Raw genomic sequence first — 17,375 nt, forward strand, 5'->3', positions numbered from 1 at the left:
CTGATGGGCTTACTCTGCTTATAACATAGCACTGTTCCCTATTTGCTTTAGTCACTTAGAGATCACCCATATATGCACTAACTCAGAATGATGGATTTCTGGACTTACCTGTTTTCCTTTGTGTTGTTGTGCGGTGTGCTGTGAAAACCAACCTTCTTTGCCTTATGCCATCTTAAATCCATTTTGTCATGAAAATAATAAAATGTTGACACAGGCATATTTTATACAGTACTCTTCTCCATATATACATATAAATATTATGAATGTGGACACACGTGTATAATATATACATTTTATATATTCCATACATTTGTGATACTTAATATTAAAAATATTTAATATGAATTAATAAATTTATTATATCCTTATTAACCAACCAGCAGAAATTTGGCTGCCAGTGGATAATTACTGTACATTCTACACCTAACCTAGTATCAGTAGTATCTCTGCTTGGCCTAGCCCCAAGGGACCATATTTCTAGTTGATTATTCTGCTTCATCTGTAATGTCGTTATTCTGCTCCTCTCAGTGTAGGATAGTTATAAATTGGAGCTTCGTTTGAACCCATCTTAGGGAGAGTTGAAAGAAAAGAGGCTAATTATGAGGGCAGTATTTCTAGCTTCTTTTTAGAGCCTTCTGAATGTTAGCAAAGAAGGCAATGAATACACCCCAAAAAATGTATTCAATTTTATTTCCCTTTCATGTTGGAGAATTTAAGTAAAAGGTTGAAAATTTCACTGAGGTATTTTCCTGCATTGATACTTCTAGCTGTATTTCTTCACTCAAATATGTTTGAGAATATTTCTCTCTTTGTAATTGTCTGTACTCGAACTTCTTTTAGAACAGCTTATTTCTCTACCATGTGATGCTGATGATGTAAGTTAGTATGACAGGAAATAGTGATTTCCAGTATCTTTGTAATTCTGATGAACTTTTCCTTATGACATGAATATTAGGTTACATTATTTCTTAATGCTCTTTGTTATCTTTCATGGAATATCCTTACAGGAAGAGATCACATGAAAAAATTTTAAGATCTTACCTCATACACATATAATCTAGAAGAATCAACTTTGTTGACCCCAAATATGTTTGTTTTTCTTTAGTGAAATTTCCATATTGTCTTAAGTTAGACACTTGCAGACTAAAATAAGGTTAGTAATAAACCTCTTACATTGGTTTAAGAGAACTTAATCTTTGGAAGTCATTTCAGTTTTAAGATTTTACAACATACCCATATCCCATTGATCTTATTTGCTTATATTGCATCCTCTGAAGACTATGCAATTTTCTATGATAAAGGTAAATTGCTACTTTTTGACTAAAAAATTTTAGATCTTATCCATTCTTTTGTTTTTCTGCCCATATTTTCTAATCTTTTGTAGTATGTGATTATTTAATTCCTTTTACATAACATTGGGCAAAGCTCATATCTCCTTGCTTACAGAATAAAAATCTGTACCAAATAAGTTAGTAAAACAAAATTTAAAAAATAAAAAGATATAAAAGTCTGAATCTTTCTTAACCAGAGTAGAGTTTATTTAGTTATGATTATAAAAGAAGTAGAAGAACTAAGTCATCATAAACTAGTTTATGATGTTTATATATCATTTTATATAATTTATAGTTTATAAATTAAGCATGTTACTTAGCGATTCTAAAATTAATTTGATGCATTTGCTTTTGTTGAATACGCATACACACGCGTGCATACACACACACACGTGCGCACACACACACACACACACAAATATATCTCCAAATTATACCTTTCATGTTTTGTGGTTGAACAGTAATTCAATATTTCTAATTTCTGTTCAGGTTGGGCATGTCAAGAGAGGAATCGATAAAGCTCACTTCTGGACCAAACAGCGATGGAGCTGAAAGTAGTTCGTGTGGAGGCTCTAGCCTTCCAGGTCTTTCTGCACAGACTCCCTTGGAAGAGCAACAGCCAAAAAGCATGAAAAGTCCAACTTCTCCAGAGCCTGGTTTCTGTGCTACGCTTTGTCCTGTGGTAGATGGAGGTAAAGATGGAATGGCAGAATCAGACTCAGAAGATATCTTGATCCCTGAAGAATCCGTGATTCAGGAGGAAATTGCAGAAGAGGTAGAGACTAGTATCTGTGAATGTCAGGATGAAAATCATAAGACAATACCTGAATTTTCTGAGGAGTCTGAAAGTCCAGCCAACTCTCATGAAGAGCCTCACATAGCACCTCCTGAAGATAACCTGGAGTCCTGTGTTATGATGAATGATGTTTTAGAAACTCTGCCTCATATCGAAGTGAAGGTGGAAGAGAAATCCGAATCTGCCCAGGAAGAAATGTCGGTTGTTATCGATCAGGTAGAAGTCTGTGACTCTCTCCTTCCTTCCACTTCCTCTGTGACTCATGTTAGTGACACGGAACATAAGGAGCCAGAAACTGCAATAGAGACCAATCCTCCAAAAATAAAAACAGTGTCCTCTTCTTTAGAAGACCAGTTTCCCAGTGAAGGGATTGCTGTAGATATGGAGCTACAGAGTGATCCTGATGAACAGCTTTCTGAGAATGCTTGCATCTCGGAAACTTCCTTCTCTTCCGAGAGCCCAGAGGGAGCCTGTACCAGCCTGACATCCCCAGGAGGGGAAACTCAGTCCACCTCAGAGGAATCGTGTACTCCAGCCTCCCTTGAGACGACGTTTTGTTCTGAGGTGTCCAGCACTGAAAATGCAGACAAATATAACCAGAGAAATCCCCCTGATGAAAATCTTCATGCGTCTTTGATGTCAGAAATATCTCCAGTATCCATTTCACCTGAAATATCAGAGGCATCTCTGATGTCCAATTTACCTTTAACCTCTGAAGCATCCCCCGTATCAAATTTACCTTTAACATCAGAAACATCACCCATGTCTGATCTACCTTTGACATCAGAAACGTCTTCAGTGTCTTCCATGCTTCTCACATCTGAGACCACTTTTATATCCAGTTTGCCAGTTCCTTCAGAAACATCTCCAATTTCTAATCCTTCCATGAATGAGAGAATGGTGCATCAGCAAAGAAAGTCCCCTTCCCTATCTGAAGAACCACTCTCCCCACAGAAAGATGAAGGCTCTGCCCCTGCCAAGCCACTGGGGGAGAGCCTTCTCTCTCAACAGAAGACTCTGTCAAATACTCCTGAACCCATCAAAATGGGTTCCTCCATTGTTCCTGAAGCATTTCCCTCAGAAGACTTGCACGGTAAGACTCTGAATCAGCAGCCTTGTAAATCACATGTTGAAGCTGAGAAGGCCTATCCTGCTTCAATTCCAGAACTCCCTTCTATAGAAATGATAAAAGTGAAAAATCATAATGTCCTGCAAAGAACAGAAAAGAAAGGGGCGTCTTCACCATTGGAGTTACCTGTCTTTTCTGAAGAGACAGAGAATAAGGGGAATGAGCTTCCATCAGCTAAATTACAGGACAAGCAGTATGTCTCATCAGTGGATAAGGCTTCATTTTCAGAAGGCTCTAGAAACAAAACACACAAGCAAGGGAGCTCACAGAATCGGTTGGAGACCTCACATTCTTCCAAGTTGTCAGAGCCCTCCAAGTCACCAGATGGGATAAGAAATGAAAGTAGAGAATCTGAGATATCGAAGAGGAAAACTGCAGAGCAGCACGGCTTTGGAATTTGTAAGGAGAAGAGGGCTCGGATAGAAGATGATCAGTCAACCCGGAACTTACCATCCAGCAGCCCACCTGAGAAAGAACAGCCTCCAAGAGAGGAGCCCAGAGTTCCACCTCTCAAGGTATGGACTAATAATAACAACATTAAAGACGATTGCATAGATAGGCTTTTCTTCTTTAGATGCTTAATTTTCAGAATTAAATAAGGTTTTATTCCCTCCAGGTTTTATGTAGCAGTTGATGATCTAATACTCTAAGCACGAGTCTAATATTAAATGATCCTTTTTAAGGATTGCTGAGCTCACAGATAATCTTAGATGCATGTATATATTTAGACTGAGCATTTAAGGAAAAAGAAATGGGAGGGAGAACAGGGCCTGGAGGGGCCTATAGGCCATGAGATGAAGGGTCTTTTGAGAATTCCAAGGTATAAGACGAAGATGTACATGCACTTGGGGAAAGTTGAGACATAATTTAGTCCAGTCAAAGTTCAGTAGGGCTAGGGAAAGTAATCAAAAGTCAGAGGCATGCGTGAAGGAGGAGAAGGTGCAGGATATCGGTTCATTTATTTTCCAGCAAATATTCACCACCACCATTTCCTAACAGAAAGGGCGTGACTTATGGAAGAATATTAAATATTAAATTAATTAATATTAAATACTTCTTGAGTAAATCAATAAAATTGCTTTGCACACTCTGAGGGAAAATGCTGTAGATATACAGATCTTTTTTTTTTTTTTTTAAATTTTTGAGATAGTCAAGAGGCACTTAACTTCACAGATAATAAAACCTGCATTGAAACATTCCCATTTATACATTCTCTTTTGACCCCAGGTAGATTTTAACTCTCAGAAAACAAACCTTTTATATAAATTGGCTCTGCCTAAGTAAATTGAAAATTAAGGCTAATTCAAAAGAAATAATTTGTTTAATTAAAAAAAAAATCCTAACCAGTATAATCTACACTTATTTGGTGCTTTCATCTTAGTCCATTTATACTGCCCAACGGTCAAGTGCATTATTCTGCCATAGGTTTGGTCTAGGATTATAAATATGTTCAAGCTGTGTTTCTCTTAATCTCTTTCTCTTTACTTTGCTCTGCTCTGACATCTATTTTATGTATGTGTCTCATGATATCCATAAGGCTGACTTGTAAGAGTGTAGCTGCAGTTACTCTACTTAATAAAGTAACCCCTATTAGTAAGATTCTAAAGATGTGAAAGATGAACATTAAGCGCCAATTAAAGGCCCCGCTATGCATTCTAATTTCTGAAGCAGTGGAAAGAAAAATATAAGCATGCTTTTCCTAGGAAATATTTTTGGACATAGCAGTCTGTTTTTCTTGTCAAAAGCTTGTTTTCAACGTAGTGTATACTTCCCGGTAGATGGATAACATAAATAGATTTGGTGTTTGTTTGGCCTTGGGCTCTCGCTTAAGTATAGCTAGGTTTAATTTTTTAAATGTTTTTAGTTGTTTTTTTTTTTAAGTAAAGAAAATATTTAAAAGGAAAACTGGAATCGCCTCTCTAAATTCATTTTTTTTCTTTGAAGCCTTTGGATTAGAAGAGAAACATCACAGGTTGGAAAAGGAGAAATGATAGCTCAGAAAGATCATTTCATCTACCAAAGTTTCAAAGCATAATTCCAGATTGATACGATCCTGTAGTATGTGTCAAGCATTTATAGTATAAATATTCATATGTTAAGAAGGGAGATATGTTTTCTAGGAAGAGCTTTTCCTAGAGAGAGGAAAACAAAGGAAGCATAGTACTTGTCAAGAGCCCTGAATGGGGAACCATTCTGTCACACTCTCGTTATATGATCCAGGGCAGCCTACTTTCCCTCCACAGGCTCAGTTTTTTCTACTGTAAATTGAGGGGCTTTAACTAGGTCCCTTCCAACTCTCCAAATCTATGACCCTAAGAATCTATGACTCTTTAATCTATGACTCATGTTTCTAGTGCCTAGAGCATTGCTATAAGATGTTAGCTGTTGAGTCTTATGCCTCGTCAATGTGGGAATGACTGTGAGTCTCTTAATTAGCATGAGTTAGGTAGATGCTGTGGGTCGGGCTGTTTATGAAATTCAGCAAATTGTAGATTACCGATATCCGAAGAAACTGCCCAACCCGTCGTTGCTTTTAGAAGCAGAAAACCAGCGTTGCCCTTGCTTTCATGAAAAGATAATGATACCAAATCCCTTTGGAAAGCAGAGCACTCTCACAAGCATAGTCTCATTCCATCTTTATAACAACCCTGTGAAGGAAATAGACCAGAAATAACTAGTCTCATTTTACAAGTGAGTTTACAAACTCTTATTGTGTGCTGATTATACAGGTATGAGCCAGCATGCCGGGTTGTATGGGAATACAGAAAAACCACAGAGTCTCTGGCTCACGGAGGTCTCTGGAGAAAGCAAAGTACACCACGATTTGCCCAAGGTTGCAGAATTTCTTTGAGTGAAGGCAGGATGAGAATTCTAGTCTTCTGACTTCTTGGCTAGGGCTTTTTTCTTCGTGGCAAATGAAGAGATAAACTCATACAGAATGATGGTCCCAGTTTTCCCTGCCAGGAAGGAAGATAATTTAAAAGCTAACTATCTCTAAGTCTTTTTTAGCTAACCTCATTTTAAGAAGCATGGATTGTGTTTCCATTTATATGAGGCATTAAGAAGATGTTTCATTTCCATATCAAATGGAGTCACCGGTTGATGTTCCTGTAGATGAAAAACAGAGATTAAAAATTTTAATTTCACATTCGTGCCACAATGATTGTCGCTTTATACCCAAAAGACCTATTTGGGGATTTAGGTGTCGTTCATGCCACATTATGAGAGGACATCGCCCATCTTATCTCTTGTGTTATCACGTTCCACCTGCGTCCTCTGTGATCATGTACCAAGCGCTTTCTCTTTCCATTCTCCCCTTCCTATAGATCCAGCTTTCCAAAATTGGGCCACCTTTCATTATCAAGAGCCAGCCAGTCTCCAAACCAGAGTCTCGCGCATCCCCCAGCACATCGGTCGGTGGTGGGAGGAACACAGGAGCCAGGACCCTTGCAGACATCAAGGCCAGGGCCCAGCAAGCGAGGGCCCAGCGAGAGGCAGCCGCGGCCGCTGCTGTAGCCGCCGCCGCAAGCATCGTCTCGGGAGCCATGGGGAGCCCAGGAGAGGGTGGAAAGGTGAGAACCCTGGCACATATCAAAGAGCAGACAAAGGCCAAGCTCTTTGCAAAGCATCAAGCCCGAGCCCACCTCTTCCAGAACACTAAAGAGTCCCGGTTGCCTCCGCTCGGCTCAAAGGAAGGGCCTCCAAGCTTAGAAGTCTCTTCTACCCCTGAAACAAAAATTGAAGGGTCGACCGGTGTGATTATTGTCAATCCAAACTGCAGATCTCCTAGCAACAAGTCTGTGCACCTCCGGGAGACCACCACTGTATTACAGCCATCTCTTAACCCAGCTAAACTTCCAGAAACTGCCACGGACTTATCTGCACATAGTTCTGACGAAAATATACCCGTGTCGCATTTATCTGAGAAAATTGTTTCATCTACCTCTTCTGAAAATAGCAGTGTGCCCATGCTTTTTAATAAAAATTCCGTCCCTGTGTCTGTTTGCAGCACTGCTATGTCGGGAGCAATTAAAGAACATCCCTTTGTGAGTTCTGTTGATAAATCCTCTGTTCTAATGTCTGTTGACAGTGCAAATACCACAATTTCTGCTTGTAACATGAGCATGTTGAAAACCATCCAGGGAACGGACACTCCGTGCATAGCCATTATACCAAAATGTATCGAAAGCACTCCTGTCCCCATCCCAGCTGAGGGCCACAGTGTCTCGAGCCCCATGGACGACAAGCAGTTGCCACTGTCCAACAGCAGCGCTGGTAATCTCGTCTCGGGTCAGTACACCTCTGTGCCAACTCCCTCCATTGGAAATAACTTGTCAAACCATCTCTCCATGGGCTCTGTCTTGATCCCCCCGCCGGGGATGAACAGCAGATTTCCTTCTGAGAAGATAGCCATGCCTGGGGGTGAAGAACAGGCCCCCGGACCCCTGGGTACCACTGTGAGAGCCGCGCTCAGCTGCAGGGAGTCGGCAGTGGCCACAGAGGCTCTGGCCACGCGGCCGCCTGTCGCCATGTTTACTGGAAGCATGCTGACCATCAGCTCTTACGAGGGGCCTCCCAAGTTAAGTGCTGAAAGCTCAGACAAACATCCAGGGCCCCGAAACAGGGCAGACAATTCTGGGAAACCTCAGCCACCCGCGGGGGGCTTCGCACCAGCAGCCATAAACAGATCGATTCCGTGTAAAGTCATCGTGGACCACAGCACCACGCTGACCTCCACTCTGTCTCTGACCGTCTCCATCGAAAGTGCGGAAGCCAGCTTGGACCTCCAGAGCCGGTCCATGAGGACAGAAGCCTCCGTCCAGCCCGTGGCGTGCCCCCAGGTGTCCGTCATCAGCCGGCCGGAGCCGTTGGCCAGCGAAGGCGTGGACCAGGGCTCGAGTTTCATCAGTGCTGTGGCAGCAAAACAGGAGTGTACCCCGATGCAGGCAGCCTGCCCAAGTCTCCAAGAGGGACCCCTCGTGGGTCCAGACAAACGGAACGAGGTGCCCGCTCCTAGCCATAACTTTGCCGAGCAGACACGGGGCCCAACCGCTTTCAAAAGCGAAGCCGAGGCAACCTGTAGCAATCCCTATAACCCAGGCAGCCGGATTTGCTGGAATGAGGAGGGGATGCGGGGTGCAGGACAGCCCCTGGTGAGTCACCCCACTTCAAGCAAGCAGAAAGAGTATCTGGAGCAGAGCTGTCCAAAGGCCATCAAAACCGAACACGCCAGCTACTCCCACATGTCAGAGCTCCACCCCAGGAATCTCATAACCAGTGTCGCTCTCCCGGTGAAGTCCGAACCTCATGAAGTGGACAAGGGCTTTAGGATGGACACCGAAGACTTCCCCGGCCCCGAGCTGCCTCCTCCGGCCGCGGAGGTCGCCCCCAGTGGGCAGCAGACGCAGAACGTGAAGGCGCCCACCTCCGGTCCCATGGAAGAGGCGATTTCCTTGGCGGCAGACCCCCTGAAAAGGGTTCCCAGTGCGGGCAGCTCCGGCTGCCGACTGTCCTCTGTGGAAGCCAACAACCCGCTGGTGACCCAGTTACTCCAGGGCAACCTGCCTTTGGAGAAAGTGTTGCCTCAGCCCCGACTGGGAGCCAAGCTCGAAATCAACAGGCTTCCCTTGCCTCTTCAAACTACCTCAGTGGGGAAGACAGCCCCCGAGCGCAACATCGTTGAAATGCCATCCAGCTCTCCAAACCCCGACGGGAAGGGCTACCTGGCGGGGACCCTCGTGCCGCTACAAATGAGGAAGCGAGAAAACCACCCCAAAAAGAGAGTCGCCAGGACTGTGGGGGAGCACACGCAAGTGAAGTGCGAGCCAGGGAAATTGCTGGTGGAGCCAGATGGGAAAGGGGTGCCTTGTGTCATCAACTCGGGCCTGACTCCGCTAGGAGGGCACAGCCAGCCGTTCAAGCAGGAGTGGCTGAACAAGCACCCCATGCAGAACAGAATCGTGCCCAGCCCCGAGGTCAAACAGCAGAAGCGGCTGCTCCCCTCCTGTAGCTTCCAGCAGAACCTCTTTCATGTCGACAAGAATGGCAGCTTCCACCCTGACGCTGGTACCTCACACAGACAGCAGTTTTACCAAATGCCGATGGCTGCCAGGGCCCCCATGCCGAGTGCAGCCCTGCTACCGGCCTCCGCCAAGACCCCAGTGGGCTGTAATGCGTTCGGCTTCAACAGGCATCTCGAACAGAAGGGACTGGGAGAGGTTGGTCTTTCTCCCGCACCCCACCAGCTAAGGTTAGCCAACATGTTGTCCCCCAACATGCCCCTTAAAGAAGGTGATGACGTGGGAGGGGCTGCACACGCCATGCCAAACAAAGCCCTCGTGCACGCCCCGCCCCCGCCCCCTCCGCCCCCTCCGCCCTTGGCCCTGCCCCCCCCCTCCCCCGCCACCACCACCTCCTCTACCTCCACCTCTTCCTAATGCAGAAGTCCCATCCGATCAAAAGCAGCCACCGGTTACCATGGAAACCACTAAGAGACTTAGTTGGCCACAGTCCACGGGCATATGTAGCAATATAAAATCGGAACCTCTTTCTTTTGAGGAAGGTTTAAGCAGCAGCTGTGAACTGGGCATGAAACAAGTTTCCTATGACCAGAATGAAATGAAAGAACAGTTAAAAGCATTTGCGCTAAAAAATGCAGATTTCTCTTCCTATTTGCTTTCTGAGCCACAAAAGCCTTTTACCCAATTAGCTGCTCAGAAAATGCAGGTGCAGCAACAGCAGCAGCTCTGTGGAAATTATCCAACAATACACTTTGGGAGCACGAGCTTCAAAAGGGCAGCATCTGCAATTGAAAAGTCCATTGGGATTTTGGGAAGTGGCTCCAGTCCCGCCACGGGCCTGCCTGGTCAGAACGCTCAGATGCCCGTTCAGAACTTTGCCGACAGCAGCAACGCGGACGAATTGGAACTGAAATGCTCTTGCCGTCTGAAAGCCATGATTGTGTGCAAAGGCTGTGGGGCCTTCTGCCATGATGACTGCATAGGTCCCTCCAAACTCTGTGTAGCTTGCCTGGTGGTGCGGTAAGAGCTGAGGAAAGATGCAGTATCCCTTTTCAACACGGAAAAGCCAAACGGCGTCAGCAGCGACAAATTGAGTAACTCAGTGGTTTATATCGTGATAATTTATTTTCCTCTGGAACAGATTACCTTTTCTCTCTGGGATTCTTTACTTGCGTTTCCTAGAAAGGGGCGATCGCACCCCAACCGAGTGGCCCAGCGGCTTGTCTTTTGCATATTAAGTTACCATTCCCAGCTTTGGAAAGTTTCTGTCCAAGTGTACACAGGTCACTACCCCATTCGTTTTGTTCCGTTTTGTTTCTTTTACCCAGGTGTAGATAGGAAAAGGACATTTTTAATTACTTAATGCTAACCAGAAACGCAGATGTAGAAAGAATGGTAAAAGTGATTTAAGGTGGTTGGTTATTCGTTCTTCTGTAGATTAACCATGACAACAAGAGTTTTCACAGTTGACTCTTCTGGACCTACCCTTACCACAGTGATTAAAGCATATTTGGAAAGGGGAATCTGATTTAAATGTATGATTCCTTGTATTTGCTCATATCACGAAAGATGCATTAAAGGAGGTATGCCATTAATGAACTCCATGTCCTTCTTCTCTTCCCTCCCTTTTTACTCTTTCCAGAGACTGGCAGAATACCCGATCTGCCTTGGACATTGTGCACACATTGTAGTGAAATGTGTCTTATACCTGAAATTGCAGTGTGGGCCTCAAGGCCAGTAATCTGGTTCGAGCCCTTTGACACCTGATACTGTAAGGTCAGTCGACCAAGAGAAGGCCAGAGGCCCACAGGCCCACGGGATTTCAGAACATCACGTGTAGCTTTTAAGAGCAAGTATGAAAAAAAAAAATGCCCTAAAATTTAAAAAGTCAGCAAGTAAAATGCTGTGTATGCAAACATATAGAAGTGGGTTGATAATGTAAATATTGGTCCATTCTGTTTACTCTAATACAACTACTAGATATTAAAATTGGGGAGGGGGAATAATTGTACCCTTTGTTGATGATTCCAGTCCATTCTGGCTTCTGACTCTGCAGAGGTTGGCCCCCTCCCTTTTAAAGCATTGTTGATGATAAGAGGAGCAGCAGAAGGCTGATGTGTGGATCTACTTCTGAGCGGTTTTCCCCTCATGATTCGCAATCTATATAGTTAATTATATTTGAGTCCAAAATAGCCCTTATTCTAAAAAATCATCCGAGGTGTTGCATGTTTTGTCCCCCTCCCCCCCCTCAGGTGAATTCAGTACATTCTTCCTCATATTTGGGGGAGTAGAACTGCTTTTGAAAATGGGATACTGCATCTTACAGATACCGTCGGTGTTTATCCAGTAGAGGCTGAGTGTTGAGGATCTGAGCTACATTCCACATACTTTGGCCACCCTCATGCCGGAGAACAGCTGTAGTTCAGCAGGCTCTGTTCCCTAAAGCAAGTTCAAAAAGCACATGCACACGGTGGGAAGATGAAAGACAGCAGAAAACACGCCCATTTAACTTCAGATTTCAGAGCACAAAAGGTGGAGTGCCATTAACCCATTGATGATTGTGGCTGTAGAATTTTTTTAAAAAAGAAGCAAAACATGGGATGGGGGACGGAAATCCTCTGTATCCAGGGTAAGAATGACAGACATTCTCACATCAACGTAAACTTTAGACATTCCCTTAAAACATGTCTTAAAAATTAACTGGAGTGAGCAGAGATTACATTACTGGAGAAAAAAAGAAAAGAAAAGAAAACTTGTGATTTTTTTGTATTAATCAACCACGGTATATGTTTTTTTCCCTCCATATTTATTATTGTAATGTTGCCAAATTTTATTAGGTGATACAGATGTCACTTTTCTTAATACATTGCTAATAGTTAAAGATACTTAGGAAGAAAAGCAGAGAAGGGTCTGCCTCTGTGGCTGAGATTTGGTGCCTCGGTGAGGTCACTTCAGTTTTTCACGGTGAAATTAATACAGTTAGTGACGGAGAAAGCGAGCGGCGCACTTCACCAGCCCCTCCCCAGGAATGCAGCAGAAGTCCCGGCTCGCTCTGCACCAGGTTGTGTTGGGGCAGCGTCCTCTCTGTGGTCTGCTTGGCTGCAATACCATCTTGGTTCAGAAGAGCATGCTCTAGTCTCACAGAGGGGAACCCCTACATGTAGACACTCGCATGCCAGCTCCCTCCAAATCCACCTGCTGCTCGACCAGTGTCAGGCACTGTCCACACCAGCAGATTCAAAAATCACTACCGCAGTAACTGACACGGGATGTTGAAGAAACGCTGGTCTACCAGACTCTGTATTTAGTTTATGAGGTACAGTTGAGGCTGAAGCGATACTGAGCTCATTATCAGTTCCATCATTATGGAATACTGCCTGCAAAGTACTTACTGGGAATAACAAAAAAGTGTCCTTCCGTATGTTTTGATTTTTCACAAAATAGGTGATTTTTCACATAATTTTGGATAACCGATTGTTGATCATGCATGGATTCCGTCACCCAGGTCCAAAGAGGATAATTTTTCTGTGCCCTTTCTCTTTTTTGCCCCAATTCAAATTCCTGGTGTTTGCATATGGTTTATATTAGTGGAAAATTAATATCTTTGGGCTAAAAAAATAATGGAAAGAAAAATTCAGAAGTAAAATATGGGTCAAATGTTTTACAAGTGTCCTCTTAATATATATATATATGAAAGACAGTATATTTGGATTAGGTAAGTAGGTTCTTAGTTTCCTGATTTCCACAGGTGTCTGCCTGTGTGCAAATGTAGTATGTTATTTACTACATGGTTATTGTGGTGTAATGTGCAAATGTTAGTGTATGCATTATCCTGATTATTGGACACTATGATATCCCTATCAGGAATAGAACTTGCACATGTAACATGTAATTTTTTTTTTTTTTTAATCACAAAGGATGTATTTCCCTAAGTAGCACTTTTGGAGCAGGGGAAGGGAGAAAACTGCTATTCCCCCATCCCCCTCCTCTATGATATGCATATGCCTGAAGTGTGTAAAGACATTTAGGTAGTTAATGGGCATGTTAATAAGAACCTTCTGATGCAAATTCATTTTCAAAATGAAAATAGTTTTCCTTCCCCAAAGTGAGAAGAGCAGAGACGTTGGTGAACTGAGCACCGTAGTTATATATAAAATTTCTCTGGTAAGGTCTAGTTTGAAGAAAAAAACTTGAAAACAAACCTTTGAGGTTGAGCCTGGTTGCTATAATGACTTCACGGTGGTATGTGTTTCTGGGATGAGCTATCTAGCAGGTTTAGGTGACTTTGAGACCTTGGATGTTCTTAGTCATTCAGAATAAACCTACAAAACCTAACGGGCTTCTGTGTACGGCGCTTCGTCACACAGCCGAGAGTAAGAATGCATGATGTTGTAGCCCCATTTTAAACACTCGCACAATTTCCACAGAAGAAGTTGCTGTGGCTTTGGGTCCCCAGTTCCTTCTGTCTGGTGAGGCTCCAGGTCACAGAGGCGGAAGCCAAGCTTAGGATTGCCTCCTCTCTCTGGCGTGGAGGCCAGCACCGCACTAGCTGCCTGCTGGGAATGAGCCCGCTGAGCGTGCAGAGCCCAGAATCACTGTCTTTCTAGAGAACAATGTGAAGAGTCCTAGAAAAGGAACTCGTCAGACTGTCAGGGGCCGACGTAGCCAAAATGTCACTGAATATAAAAATCTTGTCTTCAGTCCTCATGCTTTGTCACTGTAAAGCGAACAAAAGCATTTTTACTATAATTTAAAGGAGCTGCTTTTTTATAGCACATACTATTTCGCTTTGTACTATATTTGATAGTTGCAGAATAATTTAGACTGTAGAAAAACTTTGTTGTATTTGTACTGTTCATGAATGTTTCAAAGAAAGTGCTTTACTTGGTTGCCATAACTTTCTTGTACTGCTGTATTTCCCCCCCTGCTTCCTGGAAACCTAATCTGATTCATATTTTCAGTACAGTTTTTTTGTTTTTTTGTTTTTTTAATGTGTGTGTGTATTTTTTTCTTTTTGGGTCAGTATTCTGAATGTTTACATCTGTTTGACATTAGCCATTTAATGCCTTTAAAAAAAAAAAAAAGGCGGTATTACTCCTACAGTGTAACAGCAAAATGTGAAACCAACCCAAACATAACATACATGACAAACACAGATTGGGGGCGAAGGCCCTGAACGTCCAGACATTTTCTATCAGCATACAGAAAAGTAAAACCCTCCTTCAGTCCTCTACCAAAGAATATATTATTCCCACAGGAAAAACTCAGAAAAGGTGTGTAAAATCCTCAGAAGGGGGAGCAGTTGATTCAGTAAGACTGCTACAATTTAATACTGTTATGCTTGCTTTGATACCTGACTAAATGTGACTGAGTGCAAGGAGCATTTAAACAATTTTTAGACAGTGTTTTGTTTAGAATTCAGGGATCATGCATTCTTTAATGGTGCTGTTTGTTTTTTATTTCTTTTCTACAAAGAAAAAAAAGTGTTGCCTACAAAAGTGCTCACAATACCATAAGTTAAATGAAATGAAATGTTTGTCTCTTCATGTTTCTGTTTTTCCCTTTCTCAAAGTAACAATTTGGGTTTCAATATTAAAATATTCTGGAGAAAATAAAGAAATTAAACATTAAATAATTGTCATTTTTAATTTTTTTATGAAATGAGGTAGTTACATAAAATGTGTTAATAAATACATTGAAAATTTTACTTAAAAAATTATAGGGAGAAAAAACCCACATTCTTTTAAATTACCTACCCTTTCTGGTTTGGTGAATTGCCACACACAGTTATAACTACTGTTAAAACTGTCAAAACTGAAAGCTCTTTGAAATAAATAGTATCTACTGTGTTTATCATTTTAAAAAAATTTGGAAATTGATTTCATAAAGATATTGTTAATTCTTTATACCAAAAGACATTCAGGTCAAATTGTTAAGTATCATATTTAATTTTAACTTTCCAAATGAATTAACTTTTAAAAGAATAGATCTGGTTGATTTTTTAAAATCTGGCATTAAATACTACAGCTAGATTTACTTGAGGAAAATGCTGTGAACCATTAGAATAAAATTGTCTGTTATATTTACATTGATTAAAAAATACGCATTTCTTTAAAATGAATCAGAAATCATTAAACATAATTTAGGGTTAAATCACAGTTCAGCTCTTTTCATTTAAATGGACCATGCTGTCTTTGGCCACCAGATGGCGAAAGAGGATGTTTACTTTTGGAGGGGGGAGGAAAAAAATACACTGCTTCCTCCAAAAACCAAATTAAATGCTTATGGTAATGAAGTCCAACTTACCCAAGTAACTCAATGGAAAATTGATACTTCTAAGTTTCATTAAGCTATTTTTGCTACAAGGATAGCATTCCCTTTCTGTCCTATTTTTCCTATTAAAATATTTACAAAATGATTTAGTTTTATTTAACATGGAACTTATTTATTGTTTTCATTGCATTACTCCACAGGCATCCTTTATTCCAGAATTTATTAGAGGAAGTTGAACAGTCCAGTGTGGAAACCAATCTGAATGCTTTGTGTTTTAATTCCTTATTCTCATGAAATAGGAACAATTACAGTTTCTATGTAAATATTCAATTATCCTTACTACATTATTGCGGCTTTATCTGAGTGAAAATTGCTCTTAGCATCTGAAGTATTTATTTGTATCCATCATAGGCCTTGACTGAGAACAAGTAGTTAACCCAGTGATTTGTTAAGTTTCATGTAGACACTTCATTGTCATCAAAGGTAAGTATTTTATTTTGGAAGAACCTAGCCTAGAGAGCAGTTGACACACCAGTCTGGGCATTTTTTTCCCCTACAAAAGACAATTGGACAGAAGTCCCAGAATGTGTCTCTCACTCCATAAATTTATTTGAAGACTTTAATTATAGGTTGCCTAATCTTAATGTTTCAACAAATTATTTTCAAGTCTTTAGCCTTCATGATCTGAATATGAAAGAGATTTCATAAACTATCTTCGTATAAATAAACTTTCAGAGTTTAACTGTACTCTAAGCAAATCAGCAATTTTCCAGAGTTGTTCCCAAAAGGCAGACTGTATTGTAAAAAAAAAAAAAAAGAAGAAGAAGAAGAAGAAGTAGAAAGTACTTGTGAAATGCTAGTACGGAGTGCTGCAAAGCATTTCACGGATATTAACGATCATATTTGTCCTTAGAAAAATCCTGTGAGCCAGGCCCTGTTATTATAGCCATGTAATAATTGAGGAACCCGAGGCTTAAAGTGTTTAAAAGAATACATGGCAAAAATCTGGAGTATGAAAGAATGTTTTTCAGAGACCAGTACCTATCCTCTTACTTCCTGATTGCAATGACTGCTCTGCAGACTATGTACTGGGGATTCTGAGCAGAGAATCAGAGGATCCCAAACCTTGTAAAAAGTTACAGGTTAGTGGGAAAGGTGATAAAATAATTTTGACATGACAAGAGTATAATCAAGATATGTACAAGATGCAGTGGGGAAGAGAGACACCAAGTAGGTGTAACCATTTAGGACTGCTGTCAGGCGAAGCAGAAACATCCAGAGGTTTCTGACATAGTGGCAGGGAGGGCATGCTTCCCCCTGGCAACATCCCAGTCATTGCCCTTGAACAGGGCCCATAGCTAAAGACACGGTCCTTCCTGATAATGATCTCAAGGTGTATGATCCTTTAGACATGTAAGATCTCTGTCCCCAGACCCTTCTTAGGTGAACCTAGGAATTTGTTTAGATATCAGTAATGTTGATAATTGATTTTGTAAAAGTTAACAGCATATTAAGATGATGTTTGTGGTACTAGATGTCATCGGTGGTCACTGACTTCTTAATACTTTTTTAGATCAATGTGATACATGTTTCTAGACATTAAAAAGTCAAATCATATTACAGAGGCTAAAGCAAAAAACAGCAGTGTCTTGACAGAGGTTACAGTGTGGGCTATTCTTAAGGGAAAAGACTTTGCTTCTGACTGTTTCTGTTATTCAGTAGAGTTCAGATAACACAAAGATCAAGTCTTGCACATACAAGTCGCTGATTTGGACTGAAGTCAGGGAATTCACGGTGCCTCGTTCAATACTTCTATGAAATAAAAG

At 41.7% G+C, this 17,375-nt stretch overlaps 1 protein-coding gene across 1 annotated transcript in view; it reads left to right on the top strand.

Annotated features, from left to right (window-relative positions):
* ASXL3 (ASXL transcriptional regulator 3) overlaps positions 1-11,107 on the top strand; it is a 160,310-nt gene extending 149,203 nt beyond the window's left edge. The window contains 3 exon segments of the mRNA XM_046024359.1: positions 1,821-3,771; positions 6,583-9,642; positions 9,644-11,107. Coding sequence (XP_045880315.1) covers positions 1,821-3,771; positions 6,583-9,642; positions 9,644-10,300 — 5,668 coding nt within the window. The 3' untranslated portion in view covers positions 10,301-11,107.
* The last annotated feature ends 6,268 nt before the right edge of the window (positions 11,108-17,375 follow it).

The sequence above is a fragment of the Meles meles genome, chromosome 12 (assembly GCF_922984935.1).
Source record: "Meles meles chromosome 12, mMelMel3.1 paternal haplotype, whole genome shotgun sequence".
NCBI classification, from domain to species: Eukaryota; Metazoa; Chordata; class Mammalia; order Carnivora; family Mustelidae; genus Meles; species Meles meles.